The 25916-nt window shown below is 48.6% G+C and overlaps 1 protein-coding gene across 2 annotated transcripts; it reads left to right on the plus strand.

Moving 5' to 3' along the window:
* The first annotated feature begins 1601 nt into the window (after positions 1-1601).
* ADA2 (adenosine deaminase 2) lies at positions 1602-24717 on the plus strand. 2 transcript variants are annotated; one of them, XM_032986436.2, is made up of 10 exons: positions 1602-1758; positions 2838-3163; positions 6109-6334; positions 13405-13615; positions 16830-16957; positions 18071-18161; positions 18467-18641; positions 19547-19704; positions 20575-20777; positions 21709-24717. In XM_032986436.2, exons 2-10 carry the CDS (start codon positions 2851-2853, stop codon positions 21890-21892), a joined length of 1689 nt encoding a protein of 562 aa, XP_032842327.2. In that variant the 5' UTR covers positions 1602-1758; positions 2838-2850; the 3' UTR covers positions 21893-24717. The 2 variants fall into 2 exon arrangements, with proteins under 2 accessions (XP_032842327.2, XP_009971871.3); XM_009973569.3 differs by having other exon boundaries at positions 18467-18575.
* The last annotated feature ends 1199 nt before the right edge of the window (positions 24718-25916 follow it).

Consider the following 25916-nt stretch of genomic DNA (forward strand, 5'->3'; position numbering starts at 1 on the left):
TGAGCTGCTATTTGAGGTCCTTTGCACAGCATTTATGCCCTCTCAACGCTTCTCCCTGGGAACCTGTCTCTAGCACCCAATTGCTCACCCCAGAGACGGTTTTTCTAACTGCCTAGCCTGAATTTGGTTTTATGGTCCTAATGCCAGGCTTTACTACTCTGAGATAATTAGAGCAATTCCCTTCCTTTGCTTATATTGTTCCCTTGAAGGTATTTGTAGGCGGAACGCTTGTCCCTACTGAACCATCCCTTTTCTTCTCCACACGCTTCCCTCTGCGGTCCCTCCCCGCACCTCCCATCTTTGGGTTGCTTTCATCAACTAATAGTTGCTGCAGAGCATAGTTGGGGCATCTTTCTGCTCCTCCGATCTCCCTTTGGGAGCAGGATCATCTTGAGACTTAAGAAAACCCCCGTACTGCTGAGACGTGGACAAGGAGCCACAGCCACCCTCCAGACACGCTGCCCTGGCTGGGGCTTGGAGAGCATCGGGGAACCCTGGCTGATCCCTGCCTGGATGCTGGGACTGATCTTGGTGACAGCAAAGGTGACGGGACCGGGAGAGGAGGAGAAGCTGGAGGGTGTCCAGCTGGGATATTCAGGGGGGCCTGTCCACCCCGCTTTCAGTCTGTTGCAGTGGTACCAGCTAATGAAATTTAACATATTATTGATCAGATTCTAATTTCTCTGCCTCAAAAATGATCTTCGCGACTGCTGTGGGTTGTTTTCAATAGCTCTTGGCTTATAAGGTCTTTCTTTTTTTATTAAAAAATTAAAATAGTTAAAATTTTGATTAAATTAAACCAAATGGACTTTGTTCTCCACTGGAAGCTGTTTATATAACATCTGCTTTAAATAACTTTAAAACTCAGTCCATTCAACTGTGCAAAATAAAAAGGTGCGACTGCAATATTTGTTATGACTTAAAAAAAAAATTAAAAAATCAGACCTTACCCACCTCCACCTGATTTACCCCCCAGGCACAAGGTTAGCCCTGTGTGCCCAGCGCAGCCCTGGCGTGGCTGGTTGGATTGACAACTGCCTGGTTTGCACAGCTGGCAGAGAGCGGGCAAAACAATTTAAAACTACTGTTAAAAATTACTGTTTTCTCAGATAAAAAAAAACCCCAAAACATTAGTAAGTAGAGTTTGCAGTGCTGTGGGCATTAAATGCACAGATACTCTACATCAGATTAGATACTCATGTGTATTCCTGGAACAGCCCGAGTGCCGCTTGAGTTTCCCTATACTGGGAATGCGTGCCTAAGTATTTCTTCCAGGATATTTAAAAGTTGTGTGTGCGTATCAGGGTACGTGGGAGGGCTGCACAGACAAGCCCCGGATTGCCTCACTGGCAGTCAGTGACGGGTTAAAGAATCCACACCTCAGTTCTGTGTGGGAGCTGGAGGGGTTCCCGTAGGTGACCCCGCTGCTCTGGCCCCCCAATTCCCAGCCCAGCTTCCTTCAGGCGCCTGCCTGGGTGCCTGTGTCCCGCTTTCTCATAACCTCCCCTGCCTCCTCCTCCTCTTTATATATTCATGAAGCAGTAGGGACGGGGATAAATAAAAGCTGAGCAAGCTGTAACGGCAGCACAGGAAGAGGAACTGTGTGTGCTGGCGGGTGCCTCGCTCTGCACCGCCGGGACGGATCCTGCCTCTTTATCTTTGCTGGGACAGCGCCGGCTTGCAAGAGAGATAACTGGTCCCTGCTCTCTCGGGCTGCAGCTGGACGAGCTCTGGATGCAAGGAGGAGGAAAGTTCACAGTAAGTGAGTCAGTCTCACCAGGGATAAGATAGCACCTTATTTAGGATGTTTCTTTCTCTAAGTTCAGAGCCAGGCCTGGCGTGGGGCTGCCCCTACCCTGGCTCTGTTCCCAGCAGATTGCTCCCCCAGCACGCCTTTATCTCCTGGGGCCCACTGATGGGGCTGAGGGCATCCTGCTGGACCCACGGGTGGAAGAGAGGCTGGAAGCAGAAGACACATGCAAGCAGGGACTTGCTGTGTAATTCACAGGGGACCATTTCAAAATGTTGAGCTTTTCTCCAGCCTGCTTTGGTCTGGAGAGATTGGTGTGGAGGGTCACTAAAGCCTGGTGTTGAAGGATTATATTGCAGCTGTGCTTTTTTGGGAAGGGCAGAGTTCTCAGAGTTCACATGTGCTTGTCTCCTGTGATCTCTTACTACTCCCATGGTCTCCCTTCTGTCCTCTTTCTCCTGGGATTGCAAGGAAAAGACACACCTCTGTCACTGGAGAGTAAGGTGTGGGGTTTTCTGCCCATAAATTAACCCTGATAGCTGGAACATAACATAAGAGTGCAACAGGGTCTTCTCTTAACTGTAAGGAATCAGGATCTGATAAGTTCAAGCAAAAAAAAAAAAAAAACAAAACAAACCAAAAGCACCTCACGTGGTATGGCCCCCTGCTTCCCTCCCTGGGACGCTAGCAGCACCGTCGGCACCTTGTTACCAGCTCCCTTTATTCTGAGGGGCCTCCATCCCAGCTTGTGAGCCGGAATCCTGACCTCACCAGTCCCCTGTTCCAGGGTGAGACCTTTGCCATATCGCAGGTCTGCACAATGCGCTGCCGGCCTGATCCGAGGAGCGATATCTCCTCTCCACCCTGCCCACAGTCTTTCTAGGTGCAATCAGCATTGTGAGGAGTGTGCAAATGCATAGCCATAAACACAGGGGACATTGGTACCAGATGCTACCTCCAGTACTGAGCATCCACTTAACCCACTACTTATGCAGGATGGGCCAACAGTTTTAATACCCCAATGGGTCATTTCTTAGATATCACCTTCTGACCTGTTCTAATGCTCCAATCTTCTCCTCCTACCTAGGTACAGCTCTAAGATGAAGCCTCCATCTGGGCAAGGCATAAGGCTGGCATACCTTCTCCTGAATATGGCTTCCCTCTGCCTCCCCACCCCACTCTGGAAGGACCGGGACTCCCTAATGCAGGAGGAGAAAGCCTGTCAGACGGGTAGCAATTTGGTGCTGAGTAGACAGGAACAGCAGCTCAACACAAAGCTTGTAAACCTCAAGAAGGAGGAGGTTGCAGCAGCCATAGCTACAGGACAGTTTCCTCCAAGCATGCACTTCTTTCGGGCAAAAGGCCTCATTGATCAGAGCACAGTGTTCAGCATCTTAAAGCGCATGCCAAAAGGTAGGCTTGGCCTAAGGATTGCTTGTCTTACTCATCGTCCTCTCACCTTTTGCTTTCCATGGCAGATGTGGGACAAAGCGTGAGATGTGGCAGACGAGCTTATGAGAGCTGTAAATTGTTCTCACTGGGTTCCAGGAAGAGCCCTGCCTCTGAGCCTGGGGACAGGGAAGGGGGAGAGAGGAAAAGGGGGATGGATTGGGTGAATACACATTTCCAGCAATTGTAGCACTTGCTATAATTTACAATATGGATCTTTCAACCTTTCAAGTGTGGAGAAAGGACAAAGGAAACAAAGACAAGACGCCGCAGACATCCATACTTGCTCAGCATGTTCCAGCCAGGGCCTTTCCTTTTCCCACATACACATGCCACAGACATGCTACCAGCCTTGTCTTAGTCCTCATTTTTAGCCAAAAATGCTGTCTCTCCCAATAAGATTTTCTGCAGCTGGTTCTGTAGCAGACCTGGAAGTCTACTGGAAAGTCTGGGGGCACAAGAGGAGAGAAAGGTGCTACCTTCAGCGCTGCAACTTTCTTTACCCGTTGAATGCAAGTCAAAGCCTGTGTTGGTGTGACCTATAGAACACAATATAATAACTACTGTATTCTCTCACTTAGTCTTTCTTAGTCAGGTTTTGGTCTGTGCACTTATAGGAGACCTCTGCTTATACGGGCAGGCTTTTCTCCTCTTGTCTTTAGAGATGTCATTTCTCTCTGTTGTGCAGCAATCTATGTGCTAATGGGCTGCAACACACTATATCAAAAGGGTTTCTGTACTTTGCAGCACACACATAGTTTCAAATGTATTTGGATCATTTTGGGTTAGACAGCAGGATGAGATTGTCAGATGCCTTCACCACACCATCCTGTGCATCCTCCGACAAGCAGCTGGGACACAGCAGTGTCTGAAAGTTCAGTACTCTGGGTTGCTGTGGGAAGGGGGAGAGGATATTTTTAGCCAAGGTGAAATCCCAAACACCTAGGCTGGGTAGCAGGAAGCCTAATGTCTCCACATCCCTGAGCTGCTGACAGTTCAGCAGCGAGACAGGAGGCTGGGGTGATCACAGGAGGAAGGCCTTGACTCCTGGCTGACCAGTGTTTTCTGCATCTCTGGTTCAGTAAGGAAGTACCTGAATAAGGTGTCTCCTTTAACTAAAGATGGGAGACAGTTGCAGCAAACGTTGTCAATATTCCTGTGACTCCGAACAGTGGACCACCTGGAAGCGTGGGTGTCTTTTTAGATTCAAAATCCCGTGGCTTTGCCCACACGGCTGCCTGGAAACAGGTTGGTGACCTGCTTTGGAAAATTTGGGAGTCAGCTTCTCCACAGGAGTATTTTTCACTTGCAAGGCTGTGACACTGGCACATGGACAACAGTCATCTTCCTCACTTCCCAGCTTCTCCCTCCCAGCCTCTGGGGTGGGATGAGGATCCCAGACTTGCAGCATCCTAATCTGTTGCAATAAACGATTGGTATGTCAGAATTGTCATTAACCTTTTGTTGCTGAACAGTAAGGAATTTAAAAATACCCCACTCTTCATCTCCAATGGGGTATCTTTGATACCAAGGAGGAATCAAAACAAACAAAACTTTTAAATCCAGGAGATGTTAAAATGGGTCCTTGGAATCTTTGCAACCACTGTAAGCTTTTAGGGCCAAGATCACATCCTTGTAGCTGCTTGAATAGGACCTAGTCTTAGTGGCCTCGGTCTTGATCAGAGCCCCCTGGGAATTACTGTTGTTTCAAGCACTATTGTAATTTCTATTGCTGGTCACACAGAGAAGAGAGTGGCATTGCCAGTGAGAGGAAGGTCAGATCTAGACAGCTGTGGCATGCCTATTCTGTTGCACTAGCAAACAACCACGGTTGAGAGCAACAACCACAGTTGCTCAGCATTTTAACAGTCAGACCTTCTGTAATGAGAGATTATAGGCATTATAGTCTATATTAGATTAGTCCACTATAAATTATAGTCTTAAAGGTTGTCTAATGCCACATACATACAAGCCTTTTCTTCTTGCTACTCATGTTCTCCCTTTACCCCTAAGGGCATCAAAGCCATTTTAACTATGAGGTTTCCCCTAGACTAATAAAATACATATCTGTAAGATTTAAACTCTCACAGTTTCTTCCCTTTACAAAGGTGAAGTTTAGTTCAAGCACGAATAACGTAAAAAATCTCTGCAAAAGGAGAGACTTTAGCAAAACAAAAGGATGGGCTGAGGAAGGTGAACATGCAGAGATGCTTCCTATGCCAGGAGGACTGGCAGTTACCAACATGCTGCACAATAACAGAGTATCCCAGAGGCCCTCTGTGCTGGCCAGCAGCAGACGTACAACGTAAGTGAGCGTGCTTTTGATAAGGCATGGAAGTATGTGGTACTTATGCATCTGAGTACAATTCCCTGGTGTATCATGGTCTGGGATTTTGGTGTATGCCAGAGTTTCAAAGAGATGAAAGAAGAGACAGACTAGATTCAAAAACTGAGGCTGAGATTCAGACAGCTTTGACACAGAGGCTTGCTTCGGGTCTGCTAGCATACCTTGTAAACTGCTGCCTACTGTGCGAGTTCCTCTTTAAATCAGTAGGGCCTGAGCGAGCTCACAGCAAAGTCTGTCTGAAAGACCTTTAATAACTCGGAGCATTTTCCATCCCAGCGGAGAAGCAGAGCTCCCTATTGATTTCCCCCCTCCCTGCACTCCCAGGGAGCTGTCACGCTCTGCCTGCCCTGCGTTTGATGGGGGGGGGGGGGGGGGGCACATCCCCCAGCATGGGGGAGTCAGAGCAGCTGTACAGTCTATGCTGGGAGAGGTCACTCACAGCCATCTAGAAGCATTTCCAGGTGCCCCTGGATGGGCGAACTCAAACTATTATCACATATAAACCTCAGCTCCTTCTTCTCAGCTGCCGTGTCTCATTAGGATATACTTTTCTTCCCACCAGGTGCTATCTTACACTTGCACGACTACGCCATCCTGAGCGTGGACTGGCTGGTGTACAATGCCACCTACCTCCCCGACTGCTACATCTGTTTCACCCACACGGGCACCGTTCGGTTTCGCTTTTCCAAGCCTAACCCTCCTCACCCAGTGCCAGCCCAGTGCTCCCAGTGGGTTTTGCTGGAGACTTACCGGAAACAGCTGAGCAACGTGACTGAATTTGATAGCAGGTGAGTGAAGAGGGGTTTCAAGCCTGACGGTACTTCATGATAGCATTGTATAGCCAGCAGGATCATTCTGGGCCAACTTTTCCATTTGCTTGCTGCTCTGGAAGTGAGGAACTCCATTTAGGGGTGTATACACAGAATGAGCAAATAGCAATATAAGAGCTTGAAGGTTGAAGCATTAACTACACCAGAGTTAGAGACCATCAAAATTGAAGTTTTCCATGTACCCTCGCTCTGGTCCTTTGCACAGACATGCTGAAGATAGTAGTTTAAGTAGATTTATATCAGCTGCCCCCACCTCTCCTCAGCACCCAGGGTGGACGTACTCCCAACATGGGACAGGGCTGCAAGACCTTGCCTCATTCATTGAGGTACACAGGAACAGGACAAGGCAGTCAGGTAGCTGATAAACAGGGTCTCCCCAGCAGCAGAGAAATCGTTTGTAAATTCATTGTCTTGACTGAGAGCAAGAAGTTGGGCAAACTACTTATGTTACTGCACTAGCATAAACCCCCAAAACAACACAGAAGAAATCCCAACCTCCCCCTCCAAACACCAGCCTTGTTTCCTGAGGACTGTCTTTGAAATCCTGCTGCTACCCGCCACGCTAAAGCACGAGGCGCCCATTCCCAACATGACCCCCAGGCACTGTGACTTGCCCTCCTGCCCTCAGACAAAGGGTTAGGTCTCAGCCTGGGCACTGGCTGAGCCACGAACCCTCCACCCAGGCTCTCTTGCCTGGTAGCACTCTTTCCCCCTCCTGCTAACACAACTTCTCCCCTTACAGGCAAGGCTTCCTCTAACTGTCTGGGAGCTCTCACCTCAGATGGCTCCCCAAAGCATCGCTCTCTCACAGGAGCTCCCCTCCTCGCAGGCAGCTCCTACCTTAACTGCTGGCAGCCTTTTGTCAGAACCAGGTGTTAGCTGGCTGCTCAGCAGCCACTGGCCATTTAATCACTTACAGGTGGGTGGGAATAGCCCGGCTCCCCCTCCAACCGGCGGTGACAGGAAAGAGGGAGACCTATCTCCCTATCCATTGATCGCAGGACAAAGCCCTGCGGAAAAGGCCAGGAGGAAGCGTGTAGTTCTGCATGGTGAGTGGGGGGCTGGAGAGAGCACACTAAATAATGCATGAAGTCAGACACTGAGTGATGAGGACAAAGGAAAATATTGAGTAGCGATCCATTCAGAGGGCACCGCCATCCACGGAGCTACGGGGGCTGGGGTCCCACAGAAAAAAATAGCATGAGGTGTCATGTAATTAAAGACAGTATTGTGCTAACACATGAGAAGTCTGGATTAAGGTGATGTAGGTGACCTTAATTACAGCATTTCCTAAGTAAAACTTTATGGGTTTTACTGTAGTGATCTTCAGTGAGGGTGTGTTATATAGACACCTTTTAACTCTTAGGGAGCTGGTATCCCCTCCACATGGAAGCTGTCTGGGCTCTGTGCCCTACAGATCTGGGAAAGAGGTCAGGTTGGGAAACTGAGGAGCTGTCAGACCTTTGGCATGGTATTGCCTTCCCTCCCAACAACAGCAAGGGGCAGGGCAGAGGGAGCTGCTGACTCTCTGGGGCACCCACCACCCATCTCCTATGGAGGTCCAGAAGAGAAGGAGAAAGTAGTGCCAGACTCAGGGCTCTTGACCTTTTATATCCTGAGGCTCAACTGCCCTGACACATGACAGAAGAAATAAGATCCAGTGAGAAGTCACTTATTTATGTCTTCCAGAGAGAAAACTGGTTCCCCATTAGCTCCCTTCAATTTCTACTGGGAGTGATCAGGAGGGAAAGACCACAGCACCAGCTCTCTTCAACCTCACCAAGAGATCCATAAATAATGTACAAGAGATTGGATTTTGAAACAGCTTCACTTCCTTAAAGCCCAAGCAATTGCACTGGGTATTTCAGAATGGTCTCAGGAGCAGCCCTTCATTGTACTTGTTTTCAGTTGTATTTCCATAGCATGACATCCCTTTCTGGCTGAGACCATAGGCCACGGCATCCTATACACCTAGGAGGATGAAGCTGTGTATTACCTGGCTCCCTATGTTCCTGTTTGGGAACATGATTTATTTTCAGTCAGTGTTATCACATTCCTCTTCTTTTGTATTAGTTGTCTGACAACGTCTAGCAGCCACAACTCAGAGCAGGACTTCAGAGTGTCAGGCTCTGCACAGGGACACCAGACAGACTCTGATACCAAGGGTCTCCCCAAGGGCAGAGGGGAAACCGAGGCAGAGACCAATTAAGAGATTTTCCTCAGCAAATGCATGTCAGAGCCAAGTACAGACTTGGATCTCTCACATCCTGGGTGCTCAGACTTACTCATTTGAGTATGTTGTCCTTCATTTCTTGCCCTTCTGTGCTCATCACCACAAAATTGCAGAGGAGCCATGGAACATAATGTGCGAACACACGAACAACAGCCACATTGAGGCGCTTCCCCTCCTATTTTCATCTAATCCCTGGGTACTAGTATAGGGGTTAGGAATGTTTTTTGGCCGTCTGGAAATAGGTCTCTAGCCAGGAATAGGCCCCAATCTGTTCTGCTTCTCAGTTTCTGGAAACTCTCCCAGTCTCTTGAACATGTGCATCCCAGGCTACCTCTTTCCTGCACTCCTCTTTGCCCTTGAGCACTGACAAGCTGAGAGAAAGCAGATGTCAGAGGAAGGAACGGATGGATAGTTGGGTGGTTTCAAGGAAGTATCAAGGGAATATGGCAGCAGGGAAGGGCTCTCATGCAAGACAGGGTGGATCAGCAAACGTGAAGGGAACAATGAAAATGTTTCCAAGAGACTGCACCTCCTTCACCTTACAGCATTCCTGCCCAGGCAAGGGCGAGGGAGAGAGGTATCTGCACTACATTTTTGCTGTTTGCATTTTTAGGTACATATGCATACATACACGTGTGTGTGTGTGTGTTTTGGAAGGAAGTCTTTTTGTTTGTTTCCCTCAAAAGAAGGTTTAATCATTCCTCTTCAAAACACACACCTTATGGGCCAAGACCCCAGAGTATTCTGTTACTGGTAAGCTTCCAAAAGGATGCTATTGTGAGAGTCGGGAGACCACGGGCCAAGAGACAGAGAAAGGAAGGGAATTTTGCTTTGAAACTTAAAAGAAAACAAACCCCTCATTTATTTACTTCACAATCAATTATGATATAGGAGAATGTAATTTTTTTTCCTCAAGATGCAACATAATGGCCACCGTTTCCAAAGCAAGAGCATGCCCCTAGATATTTAGGGAAACAGTGTTGACATTCCAGATATTTGTAAAATGCCACAGCACACTCCCCCCCGCGAGCAGCCCGGGGATTAAGGCTGTGCCCGGCAGCGCAGCTCCGGCGGCCCAGAGGAGCTCTCTATCACCAGGATGAAGTCATCTGTGAGGGAGATGACACCATGGCCGAGGCTGCGGGGACAACTCCCCTGGGCACTAACAGCTGCCCGGAACGCCATCACCCTCCCCTCCGTGTCCTCCAACCGCCTTATCTCACAGGAAAATAGGGCAGTGTGTGCATTACAAGCGGGGAAAAAAAAAATAATAAAAATCCACGACAGAAACAAAGCACTCCACTCCCTTTACAAGTCTCCCCTTGGGGAGAAGAAGAGGGGACGAGAGAGAGAGAGAAAGCGAATGAACCACATGTGACAGATGTTAGTCACACTATTTAATGCACCACTGGAAGACATTCAGATACTACGGTGGGGAGAGGGGTATAATTACCCATCGAGAACAGAAAAAGAGTCAGGAAAAAGAATCCCTTTAAAAACAAGGCAACAAACCCGTTCACTTCTGCATTATATAGCACAATAAAGAAAAACAGGGATTTAAAAAAAAAAAAAAACAGGAAAAGAGAAAGCAAAACCACAGTTGAAAGGAAGCAATCCTTAGTTGGTCATTTTAGTTGTGCCCCTTTGGGCATATGCATTGCAATAGCATTGTTCAGTGCATATATGACATGACATGGAAGGCTATTTGTAGTCTGCACCTGATCACTGGCGAGGGCCCATTCCAGAAAAGAAGCAAAAAATGTATTTATGAAGCTTTGCTTCATCTGCATGAGCTACTGATGGCAAAAGCCCCTGAACCCTTAGGAGATGATCCAGTTATCAAGGATGGATCACTATTACGCAATAAATCTTCAACAGTTATAGGGATCAATAATCAGTCTCAAAGGAAAGGGGATTATAAAAAAACCACGATTTGATTTATGTGCTTTTAGGAGCAGGGCGGTGTGGGGATTTATTACTGTTTCTAGCCCAAGAGCACAGGCTAAGTAAACAACCACAAGTTTGTGCAGCTAGGTTTAAAGGCAGGGAGGGGAGCGCTGTGCGTGCCCGTTGCTGGAGGAGCCGAGTTCTCACAGGACAAGGGGAGAAAGTGGTGGGAGCCCAACTAACCGCCCGTCCTTATCTGAAATGAAGCCACGCGGGGTGGCGAGAATGGGCTTGCACAGCCTTTTGATCCACGGGGAGGTTTTTCCCTCAGTGCTTGCAAGGCTGGTGGGAACAGCCCCGCTCGGCTCTCGGCTTCAGGCAGGTGCTCTCCGCCGGCGTGCGGGGCTGGCACGGAGCTGCCCTTTGGCCAGGAGGGGAGTGGAAAAGTCTCTTTTCCCCAGCTCTTCCCACACAAAACCTCCTCTCCCCTCCCCGCCAAGCTGCAGCACACCCTTTCTGCCGGCGGCTGGCCTCCACCGCAGCTCCGGCAGCTGGATCACCGCCTTCAAGGTGCCCCTGGCTCCTGCATTCCTGGTTTCTAAGGTGATGCTGCGATGTCTCCCACTGCTGCGTGCTCCCCACTGCCCGCCCCAAATGCTGCCTGCCCCTGCCGCGGTCCAGCTCGGTCCCCTTTGGTTGCATGGATTGCTGAAGGGTAGCTGGGGTTGCCCAGTGTCCCGTGATAATGGCCCCAAAGCCCCTATTGTAATGCACGGGAGGGCAGAGCCAAAGTTGCTGTGGAAACCTTAACTCTGAATTTTCTTGACTGTTGAGCATTTAAAATCTCATCCTTAATGTGGTACGAGCATCTCTTTATGTACAGTTTTGTTTCTAAAATTGTTCCCAGCAAAGAAATTAACAGAGTTAAGAAAAAATGAAACTGCAGCTGCTGGAAGAGGGTCCTTAGAGAGTGAAACAGCAGGCAAACACTGGGGGAACAGGCTTTGTTTTATTGGCAGATTGGAGGGACTCAAAAGGGATGTTCCTGTCCGGGATGTCTTCGTTTATCAGTCTGGACCAGATCACATTTTACATCTGTAGGAGAGAGGTTTTTAATTCCATCCACAGAAGCCTCCTGGAAGAAAATAAGAGCACAAATCAAACCCACACCTCCAATATAACTGAGCAGAGCACTGCAAGAGGATGGGTGCCAAGACATCAAACACGGAAACAGTAGCTGTTATCGAGGGGAAACAATATATATTTGGATGAAAGATGAAGGATGGTTGGAGGTATTTCTATTTGAGCCTGCTTAGCCCCTGACACTAGATAAGCATCAGGCCTGGCCAGACTGGTAAGCCTACCCGCCTGCAAGCAGCCAGCTCTGTAGCTTGCTGCCATGGCTTCAGTTTTTCCACCCAGGAATTAAGTTAATCACCTCTGTATTGCCATTTAGTCTTTGCCCACTGGCCTCAGAAATTTATTACAAACTCTTATTCAGGTGGGCACCAGCAGCAGGAGGAGAGCTGCTGCTGCAGGCAAGGCTTCGGGTGGGATAAAGGCTATCAGCTGGCCAGAGGACAGCCTTGCAGCACAGACGTTCACCCTGTCCTAAATACAATCTGTCACCCACAACTAGATAATCTTGCAATTACTGGCTCCCTTAAACTCTGCTTGATAAAACTATCTGCCGCCTCTCTGGATTTCTGAAAGAGGCTTATGTACCAGCTGAGTCTATGGAAGAAATAAACACATTTCCGTCCCGCTAAGGAAAAGCCAAGACCTGCGATTCTTATCAGTAGTTTCCCAGCAGATAAATCTGAAGAAGTTATCAGTAAGGCAGACAGGATATCAGGTTTGTTCCACGGGGGCGGAAAAAGGATTTCTGATTCACAATAATTTTCCACCTGCTTATATTAGACTACATATTTTGACAATACAAAGGTACCAGCACAAGTTACAGGCTTAGTAAGCAGGTGGATGGTGGCCCAGTACATGGCATCCACTGGAGACTCAGTCTGCCTTTAGGTGGTGAACACAGGGCCAGTTGTCATAACTTTTTACATGCATTGAAGATGTTTGGGAGAATATATTGTCTGCAAAAGTAATGTACTAGCCTACTTTCAGATTAATGATAAGGTGGTGAGACACTGGCACAGGTTGCCCAGAGAAGCTGTGGCTGCCCCCTCCCTGGAAGGGTTCAAGGCCAGGTTGGACGGGGCTTGGAGCAACCTGCTCTGGCAGAAGGTGTCCCTGCCCGTGGCAAGGGGGTTGGAACCAGATGGTCTTTAAAGTCCCTTCCAAGACAAACCATTCCACGATTCTATGATTCTACGATACCCCTGGGTAGCAGAGTACAATTCTTATGATATAAAAACTTCATACTTGCTTCTGTAACTCTATTACTCCTCCAGATTTTGCGCTCAAAAAGGAAGGGGCAGGTTTTGAACACCTAGCCTTACCCTGCTTGTGGCTCAACATGTAGCATATGACTATTTACCTGTCAGCTATTATCTGTACCAGCCATTAGAGCGGTAAATATAGGTGGCAGAAAAATTACCTGAATGCTTCCTAGTTGCACCAGTCATTGTATTGCACTACCAACAGTCTCTGGGTTAGATCTTGGGCCTCTACTGTGGCAGGAACGGCTTTGCACCTTTTCTTGGCACTGCCCAAAGAGCATGTGCCTCCTTCCACACAGCCGCTGCCCTGCTGCGCCCCAGAGCATGTGGGTGGCAGTGTGTCACGTCCACAAAGCGTGGCCTCTGACAATAAAACTCACAATAGGAAACCTATTTTCTCCAGTACTGAGCACCCAGAACACCAGCTGGCAGCTTTTTGCATGCCAAAAGCCAGTTGTCTTGTTTGTTCTTCTCATTTTTCCTCTTCTCTTTACCCTTTTCTACAGCTTGCTGAGAAACTTGACCCTGGTGACAGATGCCCCTGAGCTGGCCTACCCTTCTCAGACTTTGATTTGGGATAGATTTGAAGAAGTCTTTCTCATTGCCTCTGGACTTATCTGCTATGCACCTGTGTTCAAGGCCTATTTCTACCAGGGGCTGCTGGAGCTCTATGAAGATAACGTACAGTATGTCGAGATAAGAGCTATCCTGCCTCCGGTACACACTTTTTGGCTTCTCTACTATTCTTTTAAATCCTTATTTCTCCATAACTTTTCTCAAGCCCTATCTTGAATTCAGTTTTTAGATGTTTGCATACCTGCCCTTCCAAGGATGCTGGAAAACCTAGATCGTATTCAAAGGTCTTTGTTGGAGATTTGCATAGGCAAGGGCTTGAAAGTGAGATATGCTTTGTTCTTAATGGCTAAGGAAGATACTTACTGGGCAACAGCACAAAACTGCATTGTACAGTCTGACTGGGAGCTGTGTTGAAATCTTGCTGGTTGGGAAGATGTATATCAGCTTTGTCTGCACCAGAATCACCTGTTCTGTGGCAGCTCTCTTGGAATAATTTCCCACCTTGAACAGAGACTTATCCTGGAATGGTTACGTTATTTTAAATCCACAGATTATTTCAGAATGATTTTTCTGAACAGGCTAGCAAACCAATTGGCAAAGCATAGTCTTCCATAGTTTTCAGACAACCTAAAATTTTGGTAATGTGTGTGAAGTATGAACTGCTCCTTTCATTGCTACTAACACTAAAATCTGTTGGTAATAGTTTAGGCTTTTCTCCCTGCATGTCATCCTGAGCTGGTCAGATTGTCCTATAACCCCACACTGCCCTAACGCCTTCCCAAGCACCAGCAGACCCCACCACTGTTCTTCGGCTGTAGTGGTTCCCACTGTCCCAGTGGCAATTTCGACACCTTTTCCATACAGTTCTCCAGACCAGCTCCACACAGGGCAGCATGGCGATGGGAGCTCTGTCAGAGGGGCAGGTAGATGCCTTGCCAAAACAAACAAACTGGGGCCGCTGCTCCTCACTACATCACCTTCCACCATGTCCTTAACAGTCCACTGCAAGGGGAATGAAGCTGCTGTGCCAGGACCATCCGGCAGCACCTGAAGGACCAGGCAGTGGTGGTGGTGATGGGTTGTGCGTGGGAACACAGGTAGCAGCTTGCTGCTGGCACCACGGTGTCCATCGAATGGAGCAGCTGTGCTGACATCCTGCTGGAGGCCCGACCCCCCACTGTGCCTGCCAGCAACTTCCTTAAATCACTGCCCCTGCACGCAAAGGCTGGTGGGCTCCAGCCAGCTGCAGATCAATGTCTGCGCCCCCAGCAACCACCGCTGCCGCTGGGCAGGCCTCCGCAGCCACCCCGTCAGCAGACAGGCAGGTGCTGTGACAAATTTGGAGGCTGATCTGGCTTTGTGCATGCCTCCGCCCCAACAGCTGGGGAGCGGGGCTGCTAACCCTGCCCTGTTGCGGCTTGGGCTGGCCCCATGGCAAAATAGGGCTCAGTGTCAGGGCTGCAGGCTGGCACTCTATCGTGCTTGAGATGAGAAGGGTGTATTGAGAAGAAAAAAGAAAGGAGGGGGAGAAGACTACAAAGCTTATATGTATCTTACTTTGTTGGGGGGGGGGGGGGGGGGGTTGGTCATGAGTCAGTTGCTCTGAACTCAGTTGCCATCTGTCTTTGGGGTACCTGGAAAGAGAAAATAACAGCAATGTCAAAATTCCTGTGCTGTGAGACAGCGCAAGTGCTGGCATCCCCCCAGGTCACACAGGTTTCCGGGCCAAGAGTATGCGACGATACGAGTGTGTGGGCCTGACTGGAAAATACCCTGCGTTTACCAACAGCCCTTAGACATGGTTGTACTGTCTTTTGAACAGAAGTTTGGCAGGGAAGATTTGCTTCCCATCCAGCCCCTAATGCTGGCTGCAGGCGTGGGAGCCTCCAGAGCCCCCGGGGGCTTACTCACACCCGGCAGCTCAGTGTGCTGCGAGGTACAGGCAGGCAGGCTGCCCGCAGCCCAGGTAGCACTGAGAGGAGCTGCGAGGAGCTGTGAGGAGCTGCGAGGAGTTGTGAGGAGTTGTGAGGAGTTGTGAGGAGCTGTGAGGAGCTGTGAGGAGCTGTGAGCACTCTGGGCTGCCAGCCCCGATGAGTAGCGCAGGCGGGGAAGTGCCAGCTAGGCTGGAGGGGGGGATGAGAGGGAAAGGAAATGCTTTGCCATGAAAGTCGAGGTGAGCAAGGTGTGACAGGAGCAGCAAGACGCTTGTGTGGCTGAAGGTCCCCTACAAGGCTTGGACAACAGCGCTGACACTCTGCAAAAGCTCGCCTTGCAGCAAAGCCCGCCAGAAGCGGCCCCTGAAGGAAAGTAAATGAAAGTCGGGATTTAGTGCGAAACAGCAAACATTGTGGAAAAGCCCCCCAAACCCAGCTGTGTTTGCAAATTCAGCTGTGTAAAGTCTCACATTCCCATGGGCTGCAGCAGGGGAAAATTCCCTCCGAGCATCTGTGGCCGCCCCGTGGCTGCTGGTGCCTGCAAGGGGGAACACCACGGCATGACGGGGTGCAGGGGCTTAGCGAGGGGCATCCCTGCAAGGGGCAGCACCGGAGGGGCAGCAGGAAGGCGGAGTGGACCAGTTGAAGGGTGGAGGAGAAGGGTGAAAGAGAAAAGGGAGGTGAGGAAGCTAAGAAGAGAACAGAGAGAGTGATTTCAGCCACTGTTTGTGAGCAACCCCAGGCAGGGCCTTTGTGGGTTTGTATCAATCGGGGCATGCAGGGTCTACACCCCTGCTGAAATCAGGGCAAAAGCCCTGCGTATAGCCCCGGTAGCGAGGAACTCACAAAGTAAGTTGATGAGATGGAGCACACCAGGAGGATTATTTTTCCCAGTTAGCAGCCAGAGAACTGGGAAAGCGTGGCAAGACTAGACAACTGACTCAAGGTCATGGAGAAAACCTCTGGCAGAGGAGAGCAGAAGCCCAGCCCAGCTGGTAGCTGATGGAGCTCAGCCCTCGTGTGCCTTGGGGCTGCCTTGGCTGACAGACTGCCACCGCAAGGCACAGAGTGCGTGTGAGCCGGCAGACGGCTGGACAAAACACCCCAGCGTTTGATACAGACATGAGTAAGAGGTCATGGTCTCCTCTGGGTACTCAAGGGCACTTGCTTGCCACGCCTGAACATGGAGAAACTTGTTTCTTGTATCACATAGGAGGGAGGAAAACCACTCTTTGGTTCTTGCCAGCTGGTGAAGGCTTCAAGAAGAAAATGTTCTGCACAGATTTAACTGTTTTTCTTCTGCCCTGTTGCCAGGACCGCAGCATGTTGTTTCTCCCCAGGTTTCCTTCAGTTCATTTATCCCACCCTCCAACAAAACACTTCTTCCAACTTATGTTTGCCACGTGCTTTTCCTCCTGCAGGTGTATGAACTGGATGGCACCCGGCACAATAAATCATGGTCTGTGGCAACCTATCAGGAAGTGACCAGGCAGTTTGTGAAGGAGCACCCTGACTTTCTTGGAGCCAAGATTATATTTGCAGCACACAGGTAGAGGCTGAGCGGGGCTAAGAGCGGCCGTGCGTGGCTGGCTGTGCTACAGTGAGGGCAGCGGTGGGGAGAGGAGTCCAGGCCAGGAGGAGTGATGCCAAGGGCTGGGCTGAAGTGCCACAGTTGGTTAGCAATGCCCACGTGCGTCGTCAGACCCAGGGTGTTGACTCCCGAAGCATTCCCTGGCACGTGTAAAAGGCTGAGGATGAGAAATCTTCTATATAAGTCTGCATATGTGCAAAGTGACCAAGGTTAGCTCACGGCGTGCGCCGGAGGGACAAGCGTCCGTGAGCCCTGGGTGTGGGAATGAGCAAGGGGAGGGCTGCGTGCGTGTCCAAGCCGTGCGTGTTCTCTTCGTGAGCCTGGACACACTCCTCCTCGCTGAGGAACCTGAAGCAGTGACAGCAGTGCCCCAGTACGGGCACTCGGTATTGCAGAGGTCCTCGTGGGACCCTGCGGACGCTGCTCTCCCGGCAGCCTTTGTACATGTTGGTGCTGCTGTTCGCAGGCGGGCACGAGGCTGTGCTCCAAGTCAGCCAGATGCCATGAAGTCATGCGAGGTGATCCTGAGCAAATATCACAGACCTCTCTGCAGCACTTACTCACTCCGGCTTGGCACAACGCCGTTTCCAGCTCAGAGCTGGCTTGCCTCTGGCCAGCTTGGGTACGGACAGGGTCCGTCTGCAAAATGCACTGTGATGTTTAAGTCCAATAGGGCTGGAAGAAATCTAAATTTAAAACTCTTGAAATGCAGCTACTGTCCCACCTCCCAGCAAAACAGTCGAGAGGAAAAAAATAAAAATTGAAATATTTTTTCTCCACGCTGCTGTGTTCCCTGCTTGGTAGATGGGAAAGCCAGTGAGTCAGACAAGCATGCCTCAACTCAAGTGACAGCAGGGTCTAGCCAGGCATTTCCTGGTCATTCAGGGGTTTCCTTTCATAATATCAATTTTCTACTGCTGTTACTCTGGAGATCTGAAGCTGGTTGTCAGATTCAGGAGCAACTCGCATTTTGGAAATACCCCTGGGGGCCCCATTTCACAAGTCAAACCCAAAGAAGGCAGGCCTTCTGGGAGCGAGCCTCTGCACTGATTTCTCTTTCTTGCTCTTTAGGATGCTGAATGTTTCCCAGATTAAAGAAGCCATCGTCACTGCCATGGCACTCAGAGCCCGCTTCCCAGACACCCTGGCAGGCTTCGACCTGGTAACTGTATTTCTTCTGTGGCTTTGTGTTAACCCCTAGAGGTGCGATATAACTACATGTATAATATGACATATGTTTTATACCAAAGCCAGATCCTCTGCTGATTAACTGAAAACAGTGTAAATGAATCACAAATCCTCCAGCTGAGGATTTGGTTGAGGATAATTGACAAAATCCCCTGAAAAAATCAGCACCCTGTCCCACAGCATTGTAATTTCAGTACAGTTGGCACCTCAGTGATATATAGCTCTAAGTCCCACCATCTTCCTGAGTGTGTTCAAAAATACCTTTCCTCTTTCCCCCAGGTTGGTGAAGAGGATGAAGGTCATTCTTTATGGGACCTGAAGGATGCCCTGACCATCCCATATTCCCTGGGGGTCAACTTGCCATACTTTTTCCATGCTGGGGAGACTGGTAAGCATGAGGACTCAAGGTCTGCTATTGCTTGCAGAGGCAAAAGTCTTGCAAAGCACAGAAGAAGTAAGTCTGGCTATATCAAGATGATGTGTGTGTGTGTATACATGTGTATATAATTGGTTTTCCCTATGCTTCTCCCCATATCAGCTTGTTGCTGTAGCATTCCTACATGACACCTTCCCTACCTGCTCCTTGCTCTTGACTGTAGGCGTCATGTTGCTCAGTGTCTTTGCCCTGTGTGTGTGACATGGAGTCATGTTGCACAAGTTATTGCTGGTAGCCATTTCCTTGGAACAGCACCTACCTCCCATCCACAGTGGCAGCAGAATTCCTCAACCCTTATTTTACATTATAAGGTGAAGGAATGTCTGAACCAGCCTCAAGTCTTAACTGAATACACTCATCAAAATAACTGATTGTTACCCTTCATTCCAGGGGCAATGTATTATAATTAGCAATATAGTATTCAGTCTACATGGGTGGGATTTATCCTAACCATGTACGACAGTTGTGTCAAACTTGTGTGTTATGCTTATTGCATATTGACATCTACAGGGAAGATGTCTACATCTGAACTAGTTACTCTAGGCTCGTTTTACAGCCGTGGATAGTAACAAGCATTTCTGAGGTGCAATACACCTCATCCTAATGCACAGGCCATTCCCCAGGAATTATTACTTCTCTCTGTTGACTATGAATGGAGACCAGCATGATTAGTTTAGCTGTAAGAGCGATGGACATCTAAATAGCCGTGGATATCTAAATCCAGGTGAGATGAGTGGCTATACCTCTATGCTGGGGCAATGTCCTGGGCAGATTTTTATCCCTGTTTCACTGAAAGTGGGAACTCAGAGCATGAGCAGCCCTCTCACCTTGCAACTGGGATATTTATTAACAAAATCATCTGTCAGTTTGAGAAGATATATTTCCTCACAACACTGCATTGATTCTTACCTGTCTCTGCTCAGCCTGGCAGGGCACCTCTGTAGACAATAATGTGCTGGATGCATTACTACTGAATACCAGTCGGATTGGCCATGGATTTGCCCTCACTAAACACCCAGTAGCCAAAAGTTTGTCTCGGAAGAGGGATATTCCTGTAGAAGTATGTCCCATCTCCAACCAGGTATGTTGGTAAAAGCTTCGGTCTTAGAGCTGAGACACTGGAATGGGATTTACCATAGCAGCTAGGAGAAGCAGGGACCTGGAAGGCAGCTAGATGTTTTGCTGCACCTAGGCTAGCTCAGTTTCCTTTGCAGCACATTGCACTGCAGTCTGCTATGTAGACACATGCTGTGTATATATGAGACTTGTAATGTCAGTCAGCATAAAATCATTTGAATTCCTATGTAGAGGAACCTGTGAAGGCAGTCCTCCCTAGTGGAGATGAGGCCTAGAGCCTGGGAGATGCCTAAAGAGACATCATGGAAAATACTTCAAAGCCAGGAGGGCTAGAGGCTGGGAAGCTGGGATTGTAACTGGAAGTCTTTTGGTTTTGTAGTAGTCACAACCAGGGGGAACACTTTTGCAACACATTAGCGTGGTGCCTGTTGTCCCCTGGGCACAGCAGAAAGGATGCTCTTGGGTAGAGATGTAGCGGTGTGAGCCTTGAGGGAGGGAACCCTGATACCAGCTCCGGATGCCCTGGGCTAAGTGTCATGGCAAATACATAACCAAATGACTGTTCCTGAAATGCTCAGAGACAAATTGTTATAAATAAGCAGAAGTTATTCACCCCTCTGGCCTTAATTTAGGTGATTAATTTAAGAAACCAGTCTCTTTGTGTACTCAGTGGAGAGAAGTAGGGTCCTCTTGCAGCAGTTCAGAGCAGAATGCCTAAAACACTCTGGACAGCCCTCGGGAAGCTCTTCCTCCCTGATGACTGCCTGCTGACACAGGCAGCTAGAGCAGGTATGCAGTGCTTCGGGTGCTGTAATGCAAACACGGCTACAGCAATAACCTGATGTGGTGTCGTCTCCCACCCTTCCCCGCCCAGGTCCTGATGTTGGTAGCTGACTTGCGGATCCACCCTGCAGCTGACCTCATGGCTGAAGGGCACCCCATTGTGGTCAGTCCCGATGATCCCCCTATCTTTGGGGCAAAGGGAGTCTCCTATGACTTCTATGAGGTGTTCATGGCCATCGGTGGGATGAATGCCGACCTGAGGACCTTAAAACAACTTGCACTGAACTCCATAAAGTAAGTTCCTCACCTCTCTCGTCTAGCCCTAGTAATGCTAAGGGGACTACCAGCTTGCTGCCTAGAAACACACTGTATTTGGATTTTGGCCCCAGAGTCTCCTCTGCTACATGAACTGAGCTTCTGTTAATCCAAAGTCTCCTCTGTGTGTCTCCTCCAAGGGCAGGACACAGGGACCACGGAGGCTCCTCTGCCCATGCCCTTGAGTGCCTTTCCCTAACTCAGTGCCTCAGTTGACTCCTCCTTTCCCATCCTTTGTGAGCTTGTCTCCAGCAGCCATTTCTGGATATGGGAGAAATCTTACCTCTTTGTATCACTTGTCTATTTCTGCCAGAATTCAACTTGCTACAGTGTTTGCCACTGCACAGTGGAGAAACACAGGGAAAGAATCTACCAGCACTTAGTCTGCATGTTTTTAACCATGTTTTCTATTTATGTGGGCAGCTCTGAATGTCCCAAAATAGTTTGGATATGGTGCCCAGGGTCTTTCTGCATATTCCTAGACTCTTGTCTGTTTGCCAAATCCCGTGCCAATCCTCATGTCAGTACCAAGACCCCACATAGCCGGAGAGACAACAAATACTCTTATTTCCTACCAATTTGGACCAAGCCCAGGGCACATCTGAAAGCAACAGCAGTGCTGTCTCTTCTCTACTAGTCACTGGGTGTTGCCCAGCAAGTCTCCAGCTTATGCAGAATGAGCTGTTTGTCCTCATGGTGCAGGACTCAGTAGCTGTTGATATGGCCGTGACACCTCTTGTACCAGCGTGAGCCCAGCTGGCAGGAGCTCAAGGCTCTTTAAACTGTGTCCTGTAGGCATGTCCTGCAAGGGTTATTCTGTTGCTGCTTCCTGCCTTTTCATTTTGGTCACTGATCTTGAAATAGCTGCCCCCTTGCCTCCTGCCTGACACTGACTTTTCTCCTCTCACAGATACAGTGCCATGCTACCGGATGAGAAAGCCAAGGCCAAAGAGGTCTGGCAGAAAAAATGGGACCAATTTGTGGCTGACCTCTCTGATAGCTTCTTGAGGGGAGGAGACTCATCTGAGAAGGCATTTGGCAAGCCAGAGCAATCCAGGCTTATTTCTAAGAGGGAGACTGTTTCTTCCATGTGACCTGAGCATATGAATGAACCTCAGAATCTCACCTGGCAATGGGTGATTCTGGTAAGCTAGGCTTAATGGGCTTAATGCTAAGGATGAGCTGCACTATCCTGTGAAAGTCATGGACTGGAGGTAAAAGGGAGCAGTGAGCCTTTTTAGCAACAACAAAGGAACACCCAGCTCAAAATAGTCAAAACAATTAAAAATTGTCAATGACCAAACCCTGACATCCTTATTCAGGAAAAACATGCTTTCTAATTAGAGTTAGTGGGAGATTGCCAACATGAGAATCTCTGAATATCGTCTTATCATTACAAAATGCAGACCTTGTCCGGAAACAGCTAAGACAAACATCCAACCATTTGGGCCACTGACCTTCAGGAGAGCGAGGACTGAAAATGACTCTTGTTATGTTTAACCCTGGGCCTGCTGCCAAAATAGCACTGCTAGGTTGAAGAACCAGTCACAGGTCTGATGTCTGCTATTTCAGGACCTACCATGGCTGGAAAAGAGCTGATGGAACTTGCTTCCAGAACATTTAAGCCTGGTTGCACAGTGATCATAAAGCCAAAAAGAGGTGCCTCAGTTATCAACAGTTGGGTTGTCTTTTTTTTTTTTTTACTGCAAAATCTTTTCCTGTCCTCTGGTCACAAGGAAGCTGAAAAAAACCACTCCGGCTTCCAGATCCAGCTTAATTAAAACTGTCCCCCTGCACTGGGCCACATTAACATGGGCCTCTGCATTTATAGGAAACACCTTTTGATTTCAGGGGGTTTCACTACCTGCCTTTGTTGCCTAACTCAGAGTGCGAATGTGACCTTATTCAGCCTGTCAGACAGATTTTCACCTTCGTGGAGAATTACTCTCACACTGTGGATATTCAGTGTTCACTTGGACCTTTGTAGTTTCCAGCTCTTCGGCAAAATGGTATTGCAGCAACTACACAATAGATAGTGCCTGAGACAAGCAGATTCCCTTTCTTAACATCATCAGAAAAATATCAGGAGAAGAACTAGTTACTGGGAGATTAAAAAAAAAAATAATCTTAATCAGGATGTTAAATAAATTCAGCAAAATCATTCAGCACACACACCCCAAGCACACAGCCAGAAACAACCAGCGTCTCTCCCTGACTTCAGCACAATTATGCTGGTTTGCATCAGCCAAGGGAGAATTTACAAAAGTTCCTGCGGAAAGATGTCTCCCTCCTCTGAGCTGCAGATTTGTGAGGACTGTCATTTCCTGATCTGACCAGCTTGGGCAAATTGGCTCTCTTTATGTTTTCTGCTAATTGTCTCAAGCTGCCTGGCCATAGTGTTTATTTCCACTGACCTTGGTTAAAACACCTTAGCAGGAGCCAAATATACTTACTACAGAAGTGGATCAAGCTGCGCAGCCCATGGGTCCCATTGCCTGCATTTCACAGGCTTCAAGTTCATCTCTAGTTATTCCAAGGGGAGGAAGGGGAAAAAAACCCAACCAAACAAACAACAAAACCCAACAAAACAATAGCCACACTACAACCCCCTCAACAAAACAAAACAAAACAAAAAAAAAAAAACAAACAAATAAAGCCACAAAAAAACAAAAGGTGCCTGCATTACAGAAACCAGCAACAAAACCCACAGAAAGCAAAAAGTGAGTACCCAATCACACAGCTCACTAACCGAGGGGGTTGAGTGCCTCCCACCCCTCACCCTTTTCAGCCACAGCTGCCTCTACTCCAGCTCTCTCTGCCCTCATGCTTCACACCTTCCTCTGAAGCACCAGCAGCTGGCTCTTTGCAAACTGGCCTTTCCCGGGGCCTCGATGCAGATTTGGTGCCGGGATGAGCTTTATACTGGAGGAGGAGCCAGAGTAGATCCACCTTCCCTCCTCTGCCATGGGTGTTGCATACAAAGCTCAGTCTAAAGTCCCCAAAGTTGGCTCTGGTCATGGTCAGATTATAAATGCTCACTTGGGAAATGCCTTATTTGTAATGCTGCCAAGGAAAACTGCTGCAAACAGGTGGAATGGCTGCTAACCAGTGACCCAAAGCCACATCCCTCTGAGCTCCCTGATCTTTCAGCTTTGCTATAAGTGGATGAACGACGATCTTTGATTTGCCATTAGCTGATTCTCCCTTAAGTAATCCTCTTCACTGCCAAGGTGAAGCTAATCACTACAGAGCCAGTGTGGGAGGAGCTGAGCTCCTCAACACAGGTTGATACATGTCCCTTCCTTTTCTGATGCAGTGGAAAGGTTTCAGCTCTTCCTGCACACGGCCTCTCGAAGGCTTGAACCACCGATGTTTAAATGTGAACCTGAACCACATGGAGAAGCCTGACTGGTGGTACAGCGTTCCTCAGATCCCTCCTTGAACGGGGCATTGCCATGTGTGGTGACTGGAGCTTCCCAAGAGTCCTCTGGCAGTAGATGGGCTTTAACCATTTTTAGGGCCTTAGCAGGTCTGACAGAGGGCCAGCCTGCTTCACTGCTGGGGATCAACTCTTCTTAGAGCAGGCCTTAGTCCAGAGAAAGGTGCAGACTGAGAAATCCAGACTGCATCCTCACCACTTTAGGTGTGCAAAAAAGGAGGGATTTAGGCTGGACCACAGCAGTTAAGACAGATCAATCCATTCAGATACCCCCAAAGTTTCAGGTAAATTTGGCTGCAAGGCTTCACTGAGACTCAGCCTCTATCATTCACAGTGACATTTCAAGGATTTTGCTGCCAGCCTGTTCCCTTACCCTCAGTACCTCAGCTCTCTGCTCACGTTTCTGGCAAATACATTGCATATAATGTTTTCTTGCCCATCTCTTTCAGAACATAGTATATATTTAAGTTTTTAAACCTATTTTAATTGTGGGATTTATTTTGCTCTTTTTTTTTTTTCTGTTAAAAAGAAGTGGAGATACCTATATTTGATGTGAGGTTTTAATCTCGAACATGCAGCGGAGGGGGGATGTTTCACATCACTCGGCCTGGCATACAGCCATCAGGGAGCCTGAAATGTCTTCACAGCATGCTGCAAAGGGCAATTTGATCCATGGGGCTAACATGCTGGGGAGTCAAGCCCAAGCCACCTGGCAGAGACACAACACAGGTCCTCCAGCCCCCCTTTCCCCAAACCACATGGTAGCTGCAGCCTGCTCAGGGCTGCGCTTTCATACACAGACCACCCAACAGACATGATTTGTTTGTGCTACCTCTCCCGGTACAGTTTTGTACCATCTCTGTGTCAGTCACAGCATGGGAAAGTAAAAGTAACTACTGAAGGTCATTTTACCTGCTTTTAGCATGATTTTAACAGAGGGAAACAAGGAGAAGAGTAAATACTATCTGACCAGCCAATTCTTTTCAAAGCTGGCAGGTGCCTCATGGAGCACCAGCTAACTACACTGTACAACTTGGGGCTCTCTGCCCAAAGTACTGATGGTGGGCATGGAAAGAAAGGGCCGGGTAGAGAACTTGAAAACCTGAGATGAAGGAGGTATTTGGGCAAGCAGGGTAGGAGGCAGCCACAAGAGTGGTGGGAGGCTGAGTAGGGCAGACCTAAAGGGTTTCCCCTAAAGACCTAAAGAACCTCCCCTTCGGTCTCCATCTGGGCTCAGTAACAAGGAAGGAGAGTAGAAAATCCATGGAAGTTTCTATGATGGTCACTTCAAGCAGCCACAGGAATAAATCAAGTCTTATGCCTGTTATCTCCCCTGCCTGTTTCTCCCTGTGGCCTCTTCAGGTTCAATTTGTTTAAATTGGAGGTGGATGGAGCGTTGTTCGCAGCACACCGTGTCACAGGTTTAGTGGTGCTTTGTTGCAAAGCAGCTTAGACCGCCTTTGGGGCACTTTAGCCAACGACGTGTTTGCCTCCTGGTCACTCACCAGCAGGAAATGGCTGATCCAGCACTAGTGGTTCCTGTCAAAAATCATGCCAATAAAAACAGTGGAGTAAAGTAACTGGTTGAAAAGAGAGATAGGCCCAAGCGAGCAGCTGGATCTCACGTCATGTGAGCGTCCATCATTGCAGTGGGACTACGCAGATGCCAGATGCTAAAC

This window comes from Tyto alba, unplaced genomic scaffold (assembly GCF_018691265.1).
Source record: "Tyto alba isolate M040663 unplaced genomic scaffold, T.alba_DEE_v4.0 Super-Scaffold_21, whole genome shotgun sequence".
Taxonomy (NCBI): domain Eukaryota; kingdom Metazoa; phylum Chordata; class Aves; order Strigiformes; family Tytonidae; genus Tyto; species Tyto alba.